The sequence below is a fragment of the Atractosteus spatula genome, chromosome 3 (assembly GCF_055471065.1).
Source record: "Atractosteus spatula isolate fAtrSpa1 chromosome 3, fAtrSpa1.hap1, whole genome shotgun sequence".
Classification (NCBI taxonomy): Eukaryota; Metazoa; Chordata; class Actinopteri; order Semionotiformes; family Lepisosteidae; genus Atractosteus; species Atractosteus spatula.
The window spans coordinates 31269223-31287623 of record NC_142708.1 but is presented as its reverse complement, the minus strand read 5'-3'; the positions used below and the strand labels follow the sequence as shown (position 1 = coordinate 31287623).

Below are 18401 nucleotides of genomic sequence, written 5' to 3'. Positions count from 1 at the left end.
AATTGCTTACATTTATATAGCACTTTTCTGGACACTCCACTCAAAGCGCTTTACAGGTAATGAGGACTCTCCTCCACCACCACCAATGTGCAGCATCCACCTGGATGTTGCGACGGCAGCCATAGTGCGCCAGAACACTCACCACACATCAGCTATCAGTGGGGAGGAGAGCAGAGTAATGAAGCCAATTCATAGATGGGGATTATTGGGAGGCCATGATTGGTAAGGGCCAACCCCTACACTTTTCGAGAAACGCCCTGGGATTTTTAATGACCACAGAGAGTCAGGACCTCAGTTTTACGTCTCATCCGAAGGACTTGTAATTGGATCCTGGACTTCTTGACAGAACGTCCGCAGGTGGTGAGGGTGGGCACCAACATATCCTCTACCCTGACTCTAAACACTGGAGCCCCCCAAGGCTGCGTGCTTAGCCCTGTCCTCTACTCCTTATTTACCCATGACTGTGTCACCAGGCATAACTCAAACTCCATCATTAAGTTTGCAGACGATACAACAGTCATTGGCCTGATCACAGATGGTGAGGAGTCTGCATACAGGGAGGAGGTTGAAACCCTGACAGCATGGTGCCAGGAGAACAACCTCTCTCTTAACATCAGTAAGACAAAGGAGATGATTGTGGACTATAGGAAACATCAGGGAGAAGACCACACACCTATTTACATCAATGGGACTGCAGTGGAGAGGGTCAGCAGTTTTAAGTTCCTGGGAGTTAACATCTCAGAGGACTTAACCTGGACCCACCACACCAACATCGTGGTCAAGACAGCACGGCAGCGCCTGTTCTTTCTCTGCAGGTTAAAGAAGTTCGGCATGCCATCACATATCCAGGCCAACTTCTTCAGGTGCACTATTGAGAGCATCCTGACTGGTTGCATCACTGCCTGGTATGGGAACTGCTCCTCCCGGGATCGCAAAGTACTGCAGAAGGTGGTGAAGTCAGCGCAGCTTATCACCAGCTGTGAGCTACCAAGCATCCAGGAAATCTACTGAGCTAGATGTCTGAAGAAAGCAAGGTCTATTCTCAAGGACCCCAGTCATCCCAGTCATAAACTGTTTTCCCTCCTACCGTCCGGTAAACGGTACCAAAGCATTCGGTCCAAATCCAACAGACTACGGAACAGCTTCTACCTCCAGGCAATAAGACTGCTAAATAGCCAACCTGCAGCTTCTTTAGCAAATCACCTGTAATAGCTACATGGACACACAGTTTTCACTGTATTCAGCATAACTGCACTACATGTATATATTGCACACACCATGGACACATAACAGCTCTACTCATATTGAGTTTTATTCAATTTCAAAAATGTAACCTCAGTTTTGTGATTTTTGTGTTTTTGTGAATTTTGTGATTTTTGTGATTCTTGTGATTTTTGTGAGCTCGCAGAAAAATACATTTCATTGCCAGCAACTACTGCTGCACGCCGTATTGTTGTACATTTGATAAATAAACTTTGACTTTGACTTTGTAATGTCAATGTTAAAAAAATATGATGTGAAAAGAATTACTTTGTATTGCACTACGCAACAGTTTAGGCTACAGAACGTTTGTAAGAAAATATGAAGTCTTATTAGAAACTAAAAAATGAGAACACTTTTTTATCTATGGAAAATAAAAAAGGTCCTGAAAAGATTTGCTACCATCCACTTAAGTTTTAACTTATATTAGCCATGTTCTAAGCAATTTAAATGATACAAACTGAATCAGAATGGACTTGTAAATATATGCTTATAGTAAAAAGAATAAACAATCAGATTGACTTCTTTGAAATGAAGAGTAGCAGCTGAAATATCAACAGATGGAGACAAATTCACCTTTAACCCTGAGTCCCAGCATGTCATGTCCAGAAAGAAAAGGTCTGCTATTATGACGTTTCAACAGACTCCCTTTTGGGAAGTCACTGAGGTTAGAGGTGGAGTGCCCACTGCTCTTTTCACAGATGTTGTTTCTGTTTTCTGTCTGATAGTATGTTAAACACCAGCCCCTGAATGGCCTGTCAGGAATGAGTGATTTTGTAATGATTAAGACCTTCTTTAATTGCTCTTTGGGAGCTGTCAAAACCCTGTAGGGGACCTTTACAGTGATGAAAGTCCAGGATGCAGTGCAGTGCAGATGGGGATTCATCTTTTTCCATATTGTCCATATCCCATTCTTTAACCAGTGATCTTTGTTGTATACACAGGTATACAGTACATAAAAAATAATAAAAACCTCACTGACATTGTTTCACTCAGTACAGAATGAATCTCTCAGCACATTTGATGACTGTTACTGAAACAGAAACATACAGTACATCCATACATTGTAGGTAAGTATTCATCCTGGGAGAGGGTCTCTGGGAGGTGATGCCGAGCTGGACCACACCTTTAATGTCACCCAATGCCACAATTAAACCCATGACCCAAGAAATGTGACGCTGCAGCACTAGCCACCACACCACCATGTCACCTGGAAATATGCATATTCACAGACATGCACTGTAGCGTTATGTTTTGTGCCATAGCAATGATCTTTTAATAGGTGGAAGTCAGTAAACAGACATACAAAAGCAGGTGTTAGGAAACAAATATGGTTTATTACAGTATTAATACTATAATAGTGTGAGGAAAAATAAAACAAAACCAAATAAAACCCAGCTATCTCCAAGTTATAAGCTCTAAGCTCTAACTCCCACTCTGAAGTTCCCTTCTACAAAGCATTGCCAGGTACCTAAGGTCCTTAATGTCTTCACAAAATGTCCCTTGGAGACCAAAGTCTCCACAACACTTTAAAAAAACTCACTTTTTGGCTATTGCTTCCCTTGTCCTATCTTCTAATGATGCAGTGCATTAGAGAGGCTCTGCTCTCTTCCTAAAGCCAACCTCTGCTTCCTGGTTTTATCTGTCACCAGACCTGTTGTGGTCCTCCAATAGGTCAGGTGACTGAGTATGTCAGGTCACTCACTATTGCTCTCTGGGAAATGTGGTTCAGACAAGTGTGGTGCTTTCAAGTAAGGTACAACTGTGTAACTGATTTTGTGTCATATGGACTGATAGAGAAAGACCACATTGACTACAGAGATCTGCCAGAGGCGTGACACAATTGGATGTAGTTGTGACCTACTGTACATGTGCTTTGCCCCACGTGGGTGATTTGCTTGCCCCAGGTGGCTGATGAAGCAATGGTCCATATATAAAGTAGCAAGTGCATGCCATCAGTTAATCCCGTAGGTACTCTATGTAGTTACCCTGGATGTGTAGTAACGAGTGTTGTAATTTTGAAAAATTAAGGCTTGCTGAAATTGCTGACATTGCTGTTACTATAACAACAAGTTAACAAGTAGAGCAGTTTTCAAAATGTTCTCAACATTATGCTGAACTGTTCCCACAGTTTTCATCGGGAATGCAATGTTGTTCCCTTTACACAGACCTCAGTGAACCGTTCATGGTTTTGGTTGTAAATATGCACTCATATGCTGGTGACTAAGATACAGAACTGGGATTCATCAGAAAACACTACCTTTTGGCAAAATCTTGGGTGTTGTCATCTGTTTTCATGCTCACACCATTGAATCATGATGTTATGATGTTTTGATGATCGTTATTGTGGTTTATGAATGTTCTATCTTGTGTAGCTGTGCTGGCGCTCATATTTGTGACTATGCACAAACAATGAGTCTGTGTCTTAAAATTGTATTATTGGATTATGGTATGTATTTAATAAAGTTTAATTCAGATATATATAAAGAATTTATGTATTTATATAGTATATAATGCATGGAATTTATTGAGATTCATGGGATGCTTACATTACATACAGTATAGCCACACGATATAGTATTTATGAACCTGAAACAATGGCACTTTTATTGGGTCTGTCTGAAAATAGCATTTTACTTTAAGGATATGTAAAATATGTCACAGAGCATGATGGTTAAATTAAGAGTAGTGGGGAAGGTGCTTTAAACTGTCTGTTGGTTTGATTAATGAGCCCTGTCTAGTTTGTGGAACAGGTGAGAGGTAACTAATCCGGGATTGCAAGAGCCTCAGCTCAGAATACAACGCAGCTATTCTTAGAACAGGGACACTATTTTTAAATTAGAGCAATAAAGTGCCTGTCTCACCAAACCTGGGTTGCAACTTTACATTCTAATTAAATTACGTAATCTACTGACATTATGTCAGTCTGTTTCTTTTCGAACCATGAAAAATGAACACAAACAACAGAGATGAACCGAACCAAGGGGCAGACACTATTCCCTCAGACAGTGTCCACACCTCTAAGCACCATTTCAGCTGCAGTGACTGTACTCCTTATGCTCCTCCTGCTAGCTCTATACAAACAAATTCTCAGTGTCATTCCAATTTTTTTGTATGCACTTATGCTGTACAGTAAATGTAACATTTCAATTCCTGTCTACTTCTTAACTGACGTTTCAAAATATTCAATATTTTTCATTCACCGTAACAAACTTCCATCACTGTAGCCTTGAAAATAGACATTTGTCTTTTATCTGGGTTTAAGAAATGTCAAACAGTGATGTATGTCAAGCATGCGGTAGTCATACTTTATACATTAACAGTATTGATTAATAATGAATGATCATTAAGAAAATTGACATTTACAGTATATAGTACTTTTCATATACAGGAGAGGGTCCTCTTGATGCACTTCTGAAGTGCAGTACTCTCCTCCACTCTCACATACAGTATGGCAGCCAGCAGGCCCGCTACACCACAGACCAGGTCGAGATCACCAGCTGATTCAAGGGGGAACTTTAGGGAGGCCAGACTGTTGAAGGCCAGAGTGCCATGTGCCATGAGAAGATCTTGTAAGACGCCCATCTCTTTCAGAAAGCGTCATGGGATCTTTCACCAAGTAGTCAGGATTTTCTGATTGACATCTAATCGGAAGAAAGGTACCTCCTACAGCACAACGTCCCCAGAACATGAATAGACGGAAGGGTGAGGGGTTTATGGCTCTGCACAGTGGGACCTGAGGGGGGACACTGTGATCTACAGTACAATGACAGAACACTTTGAATTCAAGCGAAAGGGGACTTTTGTGAGCTGAACAGCAATAGAGCATCAGCCCCAGGGTGCCCAAAGCAATCAGAAACAGAGTGAAGTGCTGAACATTCTGAACAGAAATTGAACAGATATCAATTTCTCAGTGATCTGCTAGTCTTTTTCCATTTGCTTGTATTCCCTCTCCTGTCTCCTCTGAAATGACAAACTTATGCAGGAGGACTCACAAGGAAGATAAGAGTATATTTTTCCAGGGAGGTTGTGTGGTGGATTCTGAACATATGTCAAAGTACTGTATCTACCTAAAACATTTTAAATGTAAAGTACAAATTACACTAAAATGAGACTGACAGGCATTTGAATCAAAGCTGTGATATTTAAATTAAAACAGTTTTGAATGAAAAGGTCAGAACTGTAAAAATGCTGAAAAGACGGGCTTATTTGTGCCCAGTTTCTGTATAGCACCATATTTTAATATGAAGCATCTATCAATAATGATTTAAACAAAACTGATCTTACCAAAGAGTGAAAATGTACACAGAAAATGAAACTACAAAAGTTGAAAATCAAGAATATGTGACGAGAATTGTATAGAATATCTGCTGAACTGGATGATAATGTTATAGCCTGTAGCAAATCTAGAGCTTGGATTGTATACGATATCACTAGCAATTTATGTCAAACAATAACATAAATCTTGAATTGTTTTAAAAAATACTTTGTTAACTGAAGAATAAAACAAGAAGAAGAAAAGCATTAGAGCAAAATTGCACTGGTATTATTATTACTGTGAAAAAATAGTTCAGTATTTGTGACGTTTTTGGTCTTAGGCAGACTGAATCTTTTTTTCCCCGTATCAGCATTTTTTTAAAGTACCGAGGTTAAGAAATGAAACACAGGGAGAATGGAACAAATTCTTTGTGCTGTCAGATTCTCTGAATGGACCCCAGAGACTAACAACCAACAGAAGCATTCAGCTGCATCATGGAGTCTTTTCTGATTTCACGCTTTGATGCTTCCTCTGAGAGGGAGAAAATTATATTAGCTGCACATAAACCAGTTCTGTTTTATTCATTTTACCTGCGCCTGGTGTAAAATGCTCAGTCACCTGTTATATGGAAAGAGCAATTTTCTGCAGTGGAAATTTAATATTCGTCTACCCTTCTTTCTGAATTGATTCAGTATGTAATTAAATTTGTTAAATATTATGTCAAGCTTTGCTGAATTCAATGATCTCTGTGCAAATAAACCCCATTGTGATTTTTGAAGAAAAGTGCTAGGAGTGACAAGAAAACATCTTGTGTCATTCACATACGTCAAAATAATTGCAATATTTGTTTTAATCTAAAAGAATCAGTAAAGACCGCCTACAGCTACATAAATCAGACATCTTTGCAAGTCCTTCAGCTGCAGAATGTATATTAAACATACCATTGCAAAGACATCTGTAATACTAGAATAAGCAAAGACTAGCACATTAATGCTTAAAAAAGTCCGCAAGGAGGAAAATACAGTTGGTCTACACCACATTTACAGGAGTGCTACGTAAACACCTGATTGCTTTGGATTTCTGATTGCTCTTCATATTCAGCATCGCTGTGAGTTTCACTGTAGTTTTGATATTCTTGATTACTTCAGGAGTATGCTTTAAGTAGATGTCATAAAATGGACTTAAAAGAAATGATTACAGTAAGGTAAAAGAGATGAGGTTTTAGGTGACTGAAGGAAATGAAAAGAGATGGATATTCCTAGGTTAGGGTTGTGACAATGCTCAACGGTTTTCTGCAAATCCCCCTATTTTGAGGCTCCGCAGCCAAAAAATATTTTGGCATCTCATATAATTAAATCCTGGACTGCTGTTGTTTATCACTGGATTCACATCTTTTCACTGCCTGGTGGTGAGGTAAGGATGGAAGTTATGCCTGAGAAGCTTTCTGACATATGTTCCACAAGATTTGCTTCAAATTTCCCGACAGGCGTCTGTGCATATTTATAAATCATAATTGAACTCTGTGATGTGAGCATGTGCACGCATGGCACAGGATGTGAAAACAACACAAGGTAATAAAATGTAAACATATTATAATTATAATAATTAATAATAATAATTGCTTACACTTATATAGCGCTTTTCTGGACACTCCACTCAAAGCGCTTTACGGGTAATGGGGACTCCCCTCCACCACCACCAATGTCCAGCATCCACTGTTCATTTGAAAGATTTACACCAATTGAAAAATACTATATCCGTAAGCTGACAAAGGGAGGGTTGCTGGGATTCTGTAGAATTTCAACTGACCAGTAAGATGAATTGACGTGGCTTTTACCTTTACTTAGAAATAGTCCCAGTTTAACTGCTTCTAGCTTAGCTCCTGGTACCCAGTTGAACTCTGCAACAAATCCCTTTTCTCAAAGCCTATGTGGCTGTGAGGCTTTAGTACAGTTTTTTCTACTTAGTCCATTAGATCAGAGCTCATGTCCCGTGACAACAACACAAAAAGTTTTCATGCTACAAATAAACGAAACATCAGCACCTCGCTACCTTCCCAGACTTTAAAGTACCTACTGTACAGTATGTGTCATATTGCAGGAACAGGCAGCTCAGGGGCTACTATAATCTTTTTGTTACATCTCTGTTCTAGGGTATTTAATTGAAATATGTCATGCTGGAACTATAATAAATGCTTCTGTTTTGCTTTCCTTTAATATTTTCTCCTGTATTCCAATGTCTTGATGCCTGAATATCAGTAAAAGAGCATTCCAGTGAATATTATTGAAAAGTAAAAAAACGATACAGGTGAGAGGTGACGGAAGTATCAGGAGTACCTGAGATTCAGGAGTACCGGGAGATTCATATTCAGTTTCACACCTTTGGATGGATATATAACACAACAGCTGTTTCAAAGGAAAATGTTCCCCTTTAATTGGTTAAATGTAAAAAAGAGTTAAAGGCATATGATTTGCAATCAGTTTTAAACCCACGATTGTCCCAAACATAAAACAGAACACATAAGGACAAATCGTGTTTTGAGATCTTATGGGTTCTTTACCAAACATACTGTACATTAATGAGCAGCTCTTTATAGGGATGCCCTAATCACTTGACTTCAAGTACGCAGAATTTTTCCATTCACCCTCTATACCTTGGGTAGCAATGGGCCCCGTGCTGACAATGATGCATCTAATTCTAGCTAATCTAGAGGTATGCCTACTGGTTCTGGTTCTTGTTTTCCTTTTTTCAATCATTTCCAGTTACTGTACAGTACATGTTACTGTGCCAAAGATGAAAAAGCGGTTTCTCTGTACTTGATGTACTGAATTGTAAAGAGTAGCATCTGCTATAATAGAAAGTGCAGGCTAGATGAATTCCACCAGTTGTGCAACAAGATCTCTCTGGACCCCTTTGGATGCTCCACACGCTATGCTCACAAGTCCGTGAAGCTTCAGGGACCCTTTGTCTAATACACTTTAGCTTGGTGCATTCTGGAGCAGAGAAACAGTTATTTATATACTTGCAATATAAAAGCGAAACAACAAATTTTTGCTGAAATATTTTCAGCTCCAGTAGTACAGCTTATTGCAGCAGGTCTCTAATTTTTGTAGTTTTCATTTACAAAGTTTGTTTTTACAATTGAGTATATACAATATTACCTCTTTTATTGTATTCTTATTATCAATACCTCCATTCGATTTTGTATGCCTTTGCATTTCTGTATTTCATTTTTTATATATATCGTAGTATTTTCCTATTCATCTTCTTGATTTACTTCAAAAATCCCAGATGGCTTAAACAGATTCTGTTAACATTAAATATGATATTCCTCTTGTTGGATTTTGAAGCTCATACAGTAGTTAAGATTCTTAGTATTACAAAATTGTGTTTCAAATGCAATCAAATTAAGGACACTTTGAAACTATATCATTCTGAAGTCTTCATCCATCTAAGTTAATTAATAGCATAAAATAATGTTCACGCCTCTGAAATAGAGAATTCAAAACGGATCACTTTGTAGTTTTCTTAGCTCGACACAAGACTGTACTGTAGGACTGAGTCACTGAATGTGTGAAGCCTTCTGAGTAAAACCAGTGACTCAACAAAAACAAAGCATTTAATTGTATGACTTAATTAACATTTGTTAATAGAATTTTTATTAAATTACGTTTCTATAAAACCACATGAACTGGACTAAACTGTTCTTCTTAACTATTCCAACAAAAATCCTGAAAACACCTTATGAGACTACATGTGACTGAGATTCTGTTCCAAAGCAATTGTAGAATAATTCTATTTTATTTATCTTTCTCAACAGTAGGTAAGAGTATGAAATTGTGCTTGGTAAAACACCATTGACGTAAACATTTTTCAGTTAACGCTTCGCTGCACATCAGACCTTAAGGGGGAGAACATTTGTTCCCATATGTCCAGTATAAAGTGTGTTATGTTCTGAGGTCAGTCAAGACACAATCAGATGCTAATTTGCAGAAAAGATGTGCTAAATATGGATTTGTCTCTATGGGTTCAATGACCTTGTATGATTCCCTAGGACTCGGTATCCTGATTTTTGTTTCATTTTATTTGATGCACCACATCCACATTAATGAACCCTGTTGATGCAAGAAAAGCAGTCATGGAAACCTGTGAGAAATCACTGATTCTGTGAAGCGGAACAACAATGAAACTTCACAGTGATATTCTAAGTGCTGTTGAATAGGTAAACAGGTAAAAAGTGTGGCAGGTGTCAAAGTGTAGAAAGACTGAAAAGGCTTATGCTCAAGGCATTTGTTTAGTTGTATTTCATTTATCTGATTTTAATTTAATGCATGTTTTTCAAGTTTTTTTCTAGTCAGTCCATATAAATCTACAGTTGTGTACTGTGAGAAGTATACTGCTTCCATAATTATATACTGCATACTGTGTTAAGAATGATGTTTCTGTGGTCAGTCTGTGTAAATATACTGAAGCCACTTGTTTCTATTCAGCTGCTGCACCAGACTATGTTATACAAGAAGAATGGTGTTTCTTATTAATGTATCACAGAATCACAGAATATGTCACTTTAGAGCACATACTGTACGATCTTCAGAGCACAGAGCTCAGCCTGCAGTATGTGCCTTTAATAGTGGAAGACATCTTTGTTTTTATTCTGGACAACAGGACAAGGGCATGAACTACCTCTCTTCCCAGGGAAGGCTTGTACAGGAGATATCATGAGTCCTTCGCTGCTCACCCTGTGTTGATCATCATTTCTGCCAGAAGGGTTGGACTCATACCCCTCATGACCACATACCCTTCAGACCAGGTACTCTTAAGAGGGAAACTAAGAGGGTGTGAAAAGAAGAGGTCAATGGAGAGAAATGCAGCACAGTGTCTGCAAGGCAGAATGAAAGTACCTGAATCGCCCTGACTAGATCCAATTGGGCACCTTCTCAAGAAAGACCAGAGCAGGAGTACAGTAGGTCAGGGAGAAGACAAGATGACAAGTTTAAAGGCTGGATTTCACTGAGGGGGAATATTTTAGAATGATGTGTGAACCCATATAATATGGTTCTATTTAACTAATAGGTTCCAAAGGTTTTGCACAGTTTTTTGAGACATCACCGAAGAAGGCTCCACAGCCAAAACATTGTGTTTTCTTTCATCTCTTTTCAGCATGGAATAAACCTATTACTTGTTCCATCATAATACTCTTTTCAGACAATGTGTTTCTATATTTATATATACATTAAAATGGTTTATTATTGTAGATTTATTATTGATTTATTTATTTGAATGGCTTTATTTAGGAAAAAACACAAAGAGAACAATTATCAGTCAAACAAGTGTTATGAAGTACAGTTGGGCTGTTCTTCAAATGGCTATATTGCTAGATTGTTAGCACAATTATAACCAGGGTTTAAAGTTACTAACTTTTGATATTGTAGTAACTGTGTGCTGGTATAAAATTCAACAAGAAGCCTTCTGTATATTCAAATATTTTGTATTTTATTTGTTTTATGGTTATATTAATGTCACGATTGTAAACCCCTCCTCTTAAGGTCGCTACAGCCCTTCCTTGTTTTATACTCATCTCCCGCACCTGCCTCCGGTTCCAGCCCTGTGCTATAAAAGCCAGATGTTCCTGCCAATATGGGCTCAGCTTTGGAAGATGGACACCCGGAAGGCCGCCTACCCGCGAGTCCAGGAGAGACTCGACAGCATAGGCTTCACAATGGCGTCCTGACCATCTGGGTCCCATTACCCCCTTTTTATTTCCCCGACCCTCCGCCGGATCCTGCTCTGGCTTTTAACTCTGTTTTTCTGTCAAGATGGATTACTCGGTCTTGGACATTTGCTTCACTCATGGATTTGCCTCGGACTCTCTTAGACTGTTTGCCTCGGCCACACCTCCCCCGAACACCAGCGCACCATGGACACACCCCCTGTTGTCCTTCCAGCCCCCTTGCATGCCCTTTCCCCGTGTTTTTTTCACTCCCCCCGGATTGTGTTGTCTGCATAGGGTCCTGAAAGAATGCTTTGTGACAATTAAAGTACAGCAGCTTATTAGCACAGTGAAAAGATTATTTTGTGTTTAATCAAAACCATTTTTGTGTTTAAATGAGATAACATTGTATTAAAATGTGATAATTTCTTTGTGAATAATTTAGCTTAATATATTAATATCTTTCAATGATTGTGAAAATTTGCCATATATTACAATAATATTGTCCCTTGCAAAGTAGCATTGTCTATAATAACAGAAGAATATTGTCACACTCCTCTTTGTGCATGTGTACTGTCTTTTGTATACATTTAGTAGAACACCTTGTGAGTGAGCATTCCTGGGTTAAATGTGTGTCTTTCTTTTCTGTGAAAAGCAGAAAAGACATTGCTTTACAAATCTTCAGCTGATACTGCAGAAATACATACTGTTTTGGACCAATCTTTAAACATGAACAAAATACTTGACAGTAAAACTTAGAATTACTGTCTGTGTATCATACAGCTACAGACAGGAATGTAAAGATATTGGGTGAGATGTTATTCACAACATGCAAAACAATTCTAGATCAGCATACAAACTGTAGCCAACAGAGTAAAGGATTAATTTTGGCGATGGCGATGTTTTAAGAGTACTATCACATGTACTATAAAAATGTCATTTAAATGCAAAATGTTCTCATTTAAAAGAAAAAAGTATGTTGTTTAAACAAAACTATCAAATTTAAATGCTTTGCTGTTATTATTGTCTGTCATTAATATTTCTTACAAACTCCGCAAATTAAAGTCATTAACTGTTTTTAACAGTTAAACCATTGACAATGGTTTATACAGTAAATACTTCTGCCCTTCGTCTTTGTGAATACTGTACATATGTACTATATAAACAACTGATACCACTCATTTTCATATTTTTGTGATTTTTTATGTTGTTGGCAACACATATCTGACCAATGTAAGCATTTTTCCAAGGAATTTACAATAAATAATAAAACTCACTATATTTCACATTCACATATCATAATATACCTCATTAATGATAATTAGAGTGAAAGTGTAAAATAACAGAACTCCTTTTTCATGTTAATTATTCTCTCCATTCTTTCAAATAGATCTCTTCAGCCTGTCAAGTGTTTCTGTAAATGATGCCCAACAGAGGACTGAACTGACTAGAAAACAATTCAAACTGAGTTACCTAACTGGATGCAATTATCCTTCATTGTTTAACAGGTGTGAAGCTTCTTCCTGTTTTCCTACCTACAACACACTGCAGTCGGCTATCTGAATTACTTCTGATTGTCATGCAGGTTCTTTGAGAAAATTGCCTCACTTTCTTTTTCCCCATATATACAGTACAGTGTTTGAATGAGTGACACTGTGGCATAGTGGTTAGCACTGCTTCCTCATGGTGCTGTGACACTGGGTTTAATTCTTGAGGTGCTATCTGCACATAATTTGTGTGCTTTCCCTGTGTTTGCATGGGTCTCCACCCCATGGTCCAAAGACATACGGGTAGGTTAATTGACTTTTGGGAGAATTGGCCCTGGTGTGTTTGTGTCCATGTGTGCTCACTGATGGAGTGGTGTTCCATCCAGTGTGTGCATGCCAGTTTCTGCTGCAGCTCCCCCAGCAACCCTGTATTGTTACGATTGTCATCCCTCCTCTTAAGGGCGCTCCAACTCTTTCGTGTTTTAGTTGATTATGTGCCCCTGCCTCCTGTTTTGTCTCACTATTTAAGCCTGGTGCTCTTGCTATTCCTGGCTCAGCATTGGGAGATGGACACCCAGAAGCCTGCCTACCTGCGGGTCCAGGAGAGACCCAATGGCATAGGCTTCATCACGGCATCTTGACCATCTGAGTCTGAGGCTTGGAGCGCCTGGCCTCGTTCCCTTGGTTTTATTACCTGTCCCTGTCCCTGTTTCGGATCTCGTTCCGGATTTTCACCTTGTCTTGGATGGATCACCCGGTTTTGTACCTTGGACCATACCCTGGATTTTCCCCTTGGACTGTCTGAATTTGTTTACCAGAGCCACGCCCCCCGACCACTGGATCACCGACGCCACGCCCCCCTGTCTATCAACCGGCACTAATCCTGCTGTACCTTCCCCTGATGTCCTTCTCCACTTACTTCTGGATTATACTGTCTGCATAGGGGAAAAACTAAGGTTGCTGCTGGAAGCGGTGTTAGTGGGGCCAGCAGGGGGTGCTCACCCTGCGGTCTGTGTGGGTCCTAATGCCCCAGTATAGTGACGGGGATACTATACTGTAAACAGGCGCCGTCCTTCAGATGAGATGTAAAACCGAGGTCCTGACTCTCTGTGGTCATTAAAAATCCCAGGGCGTTTCTCAAAAAGAGTAGGGGTGTAACCCCGGCATCCTGGTCAAATTTCCCATTGGCTCTTACCAATCATGGCCTCCTAATGATCCCCATCTATGAATTGGCTTCATTAGTCTGCTCTCCTCCCCACTAACAGCTGATGTGTGGTGAGGGTTCTGAAGCACTATGGCTGCCGTCACATCATCCAGGTGGATGCTGCACATTGGTGGTGGTGGAGGGGAGTCCCCATTACCTGTGAAGCGCTTTGAGTGGAGTGTCCAGAAAAGCGCTATATAAGTGTAAGCAATTATTATTAATTATTAAATAATTCCAGATATTACCAACAACACTTTATGAAACCTGAATCTCTCTTGATAACCCTGAAACTGAATCATGAACTGTATACAGCATTTCATGTAAAACTAAGTCCAGGATATCCATCCTCAAATCAAACAATTATTTTCCATGACATTTTCATGTTTTGCATCCAGCCTACAACCATTTGATTTTATTTTACATAAACATGCACACCCTACTGTCATAAAAAAAATATGCAGATGATTTACTCATGTGGCCTCCTACTACTGTCTGGCAATGCTTGGTGCCATGACAACGAATGACCTGTACAAAACCCAATGCAAATACACATTAAAAATGTCATCTGCAAAGCTCAGCTTAACCATTTGAAGAAGCAGCTGTGAAAAAAATTTAGCTATAAGCTCCATGATACTACAAAAGAAAAAGTATTTCTGATTTCCTCTGCTTAAAGTACAGTTATTTCTTGGTTACTTGATGTATGAGATGGTTAAAAACTGAATAGTTTACTATCCACTTCATTTCATTTTCTACTGTTTTATTCTAGAAGAAAAGTCCAGTAAGAGGGCTGAATCCCTGTGTCAATATTAGTTTAGATTCATAACAAGGAAGCAAAAAACTGAATCAAAGAAAAAGGAGACTGTGTACAATCAGTTACTATCAGTATAAAAAAGTGTCATATTATTTATTTTCTTAAGGTAAAAGATCAGAATGGAGCAAAGCATAAAAAACATACTGCTTTTGATATACTGATATACTGTGTGCTGACACTGTCATTTACCTTGGCTTCTTTTAGAGTGAATATTTTTATTCAAAATAATTTAACTGAGTGCTGAATGCTCAAACTGAGCACTTAGCAAAAACGTTAAATGTCAGAAAATACTGCAGAGTAAGTAAAATATGATGATTGCATAAGTATTCATCCCTTGAGTCATCCATCCCACCTTGAGTCACCACTGAACGCACTTTTGGAACCACCGGTGAAAATATTTCTAGTTGTCTTTTTGGATTTCCAGCTTTGCGCACCGAGAAGGTGAAACTTGCATTTATTATTTTTTGTAAACTTGCTCAAGCTCTATCTTTTGCAAAGTCTATTGCAAGGCACCATATGTGAGAGACCTTTATAATCTACCTGGGAGTTGAACTTCATGTAATTATTTCATTATTCTGAATAAAACCTCTGCACAAACTGCATATACACAAAACCAACATATATGCTAAACTGCAGAAAAGTGTAAACATTTTTTAAAAATGCCACTTAGCAATGGTTAACTGTTCAGCTAAGGCAGATACATGGGACTATGTCATGGCACACTGACAAATACTGCTGTTCCAACACAAGGTTTGAGAAAGTCACTTACCTAGCCAACCTGATCCTGAGTTAGGGATGCACATGTCGGTCTCTGCACTGGGCAACACAAACCCCACCACAAACACCTCCACCCCATCGGCCATGAGTGCCATGCCAAGCACGAAGAACAGCTGCCACTGGAAGCGCCCATGGCCACATTCCTGGATGATGAGCTCATACTGCTGTGCCAGCTCCTCCTCATCGGCTTTACGCTCGGTCTCCAGCTCCAGGCGGTCTTTGTACTCATTTGGCACTGGCTGCCCAAGAGCCACCTGGTTCTCCTTGGTTTGCCCCGTGGTGGGGATACCCTGGTACTCGCCCTCATAAATCTCGTCCTCCTCATCGTGGCCCTCGGTGGCATCACTGGAGCCCTCCTCGTCATTGGCTGCTCCAGAGTAGTTTCCATCCTGCCGGTAGTAGTAGTCATCATCTTCCTCTTCGTCTTGGAATCGGCTGTAGGAACGCTGGGTATATTCGTCCTGGGCTTTGTCCACGGCCCGGCTCACTTTTTTCACTGCCTGCCTCTTAGCCGCTTTGGCAATGTCCTTTGCCCCCTTAACCAGTGAAGTCCTGTCTCTGTATGTATCATCCATCGTGCTAGAGCAAAACCCAGCTGTAGAGTTCCTACAGGAATGGACTAGGGATCAAGCTAGAGTTCTGGCCAAGGGATTACGAAGCAAGTCTGTCCTCTTCTGCAGTGCCAGTCACCAGTCTGCAAGAGGAAACAAAATAAGCAAACTATGAGATATTTCCATGTTTCATTCCAAGTAATAATTGTTGATTTAATGATTGAACTTTAATAAACTGTTATAAATGAGATGACTAATTCTAATTAATAAACAATTGTGGGTAGACAAGAGAGAAGTAACAAACAAGACCAGGCCCTTCAGACCATTTAACTCATTTGGTTGTTAGATGCTACTGTAAGTGATCTGAAGATGTCATTCAGGAGCGTTTTGGGAGAAACTTGCAAATCAGCTTTGAATATATGCCTGGGCGTTTTTTTCCATACTCCTACAATTCTGCATGTACCAAAGTGCCTCCTATTCACAATGTTTAAGTGCACTTAATGTATGTATTCTGGTTTTAGTTTAACTGTTGATTCTGACAAAAACCGTTGGGTTGATTTTGGCTATGCACTTAAATATTTTGAATCAGCCCATTTTCTAGTTTTCTGTGCTCAAGACTAATACAAATCAGTTCTTCTTTTAGCCTCTCACATTCTTTAATTCCATTAATATGTCTGTTCTCTCTTCTCTAGAGCAGAGCAGCTATATCTTTTTGTAACATGGTGATTAAACTTGCACACTTTATTCTAATTGAGGTCGAGGACAATGTACAATTTTCATTGATTTTAATTCAGCACTTTGAACTTTAATATTGCTTACCAACATAAACATAACATAAACACCTACTGTAACTCTTTATCACAGCTGGCTTAATCAAAATTCAGTGTTTTCCATCTTATATCTACAGTATGTGCTGGTCTGTTTTACCCTTTTAATAGTGATAACAAAACGGGCTATCCAATTTGTGGAACATAGTCTTTCTAGGCCTCTTTTATAAATACAATTGTAAGAAACTGCAAACTGAAATGTACCAAATCATGTTTGCTTCTCTCTCAAATGTGAAGCTTCAGGATAGAAGTATCCCAATCAATCTCTACTCATATTTCAAAACATCGAAGCCTGGCATGGAAAATCAGAAATGACTGGCTGATACTTGAATCCTTCTGGGACAAAGTAAAAGATAAAGACAGAACTTACAATGCATGCTTGTCTCAGAACTATTCAGTTCAGTTAAAATTCAATTTACCATAATGTGCCCTCATACAGCCTATGGAGACTGATAACAGGATATGTCTTGAACTTGCTGAGGTAAACGACGTTATGTCGGGTTATGCCAATGGGTATCAAGTGGCATTCTGGGTGTAAATACTGAGATGAATAACCATACTCTCTCACATACTCCAGTTTTAGAAGCAAAGGGTGTACAGTATGTCAGGATGACACCACAGTGTTACATTTCTGGGTCTTAAATGTATTGTGAAAATGTAGAAGCCTCTGTTTTTATTGATGGGGTGAGTTGCATTGCCTCTGTGTCAGGTAAATTAGTTTTGAACTTGGTTTAGAAGAAATTTGTGATGGAAGACCTTTCACTTAGTGCTCATTATTTTTGTGACTTGCATTTGAGACACTCACAAGTCACATTTTTGTGTGCCTCCACGTCTCAGTGTTAAACATGAAATTGTATTTACAGCAGGTTTCTTCATTAAAATGGAACTGTCCTGCTACATAACAAGGTTTAATAAAAAAAAGTATTGTTTCATCAACCATTGCTTCTCTGGCCCAACAAAATAGAATGAACCAGCAAAATCTTGAACATCCCTTACATTCGTCGATATAAAAACAGCATTGTTGCTAATTTCATATGACACATGAAATTATGTATATTAAATAAAAATGGCCATTTTAAAAATCTCTAATATTGCTCCATCACCACCTCTCCCCCTTTAAATGTACTTGATACATTTCATCACAGATAAATGACATGGTTTAAGTTAACCCATTGTAAATAAGTTAACCATATTTCATATTGATATTGATAAGTAGCATGCTTCTCTTGAAAGAAGGAGAAGTAACGGTTATGATTATAAAAAAATGAAGAAAACCTAAGTTAACTTGAAAACCTTTTTTGGGGAATACTGTAGCAACTTCAGTGCATCTCATTTGAAAAGACAAGTACTTCATGGAATACACTGTTGCGAGATTTTTTTTTCAATTTTTTTGTCACAGGATGCGTTTTTTGGAAAAATTGAAATTCCCAAACATTCCAATTTACCTACACAAGTTGATTAAGCATCTCTAGAAACAGCCATGTTAAGAAAAGCATTATTATAATTAACACAGGAA

General features: G+C 38.9%; 1 protein-coding gene across 1 annotated transcript in view; it reads right to left on the bottom strand.

Moving 5' to 3' along the window:
• Positions 1-16102, bottom strand: part of sv2ca (synaptic vesicle glycoprotein 2Ca) — a 76767-nt gene extending 60665 nt beyond the window's left edge. Inside the window, exon 1 of the mRNA XM_088912058.1 lies at positions 15500-16102. Within this exon, the coding sequence (XP_088768184.1) occupies positions 15500-16082 (583 nt within the window). The 5' untranslated portion in view covers positions 16083-16102. The remainder of the gene's footprint in view (positions 1-15499) is intronic.
• Between the last annotated feature and the right edge of the window lie 2299 nt (positions 16103-18401).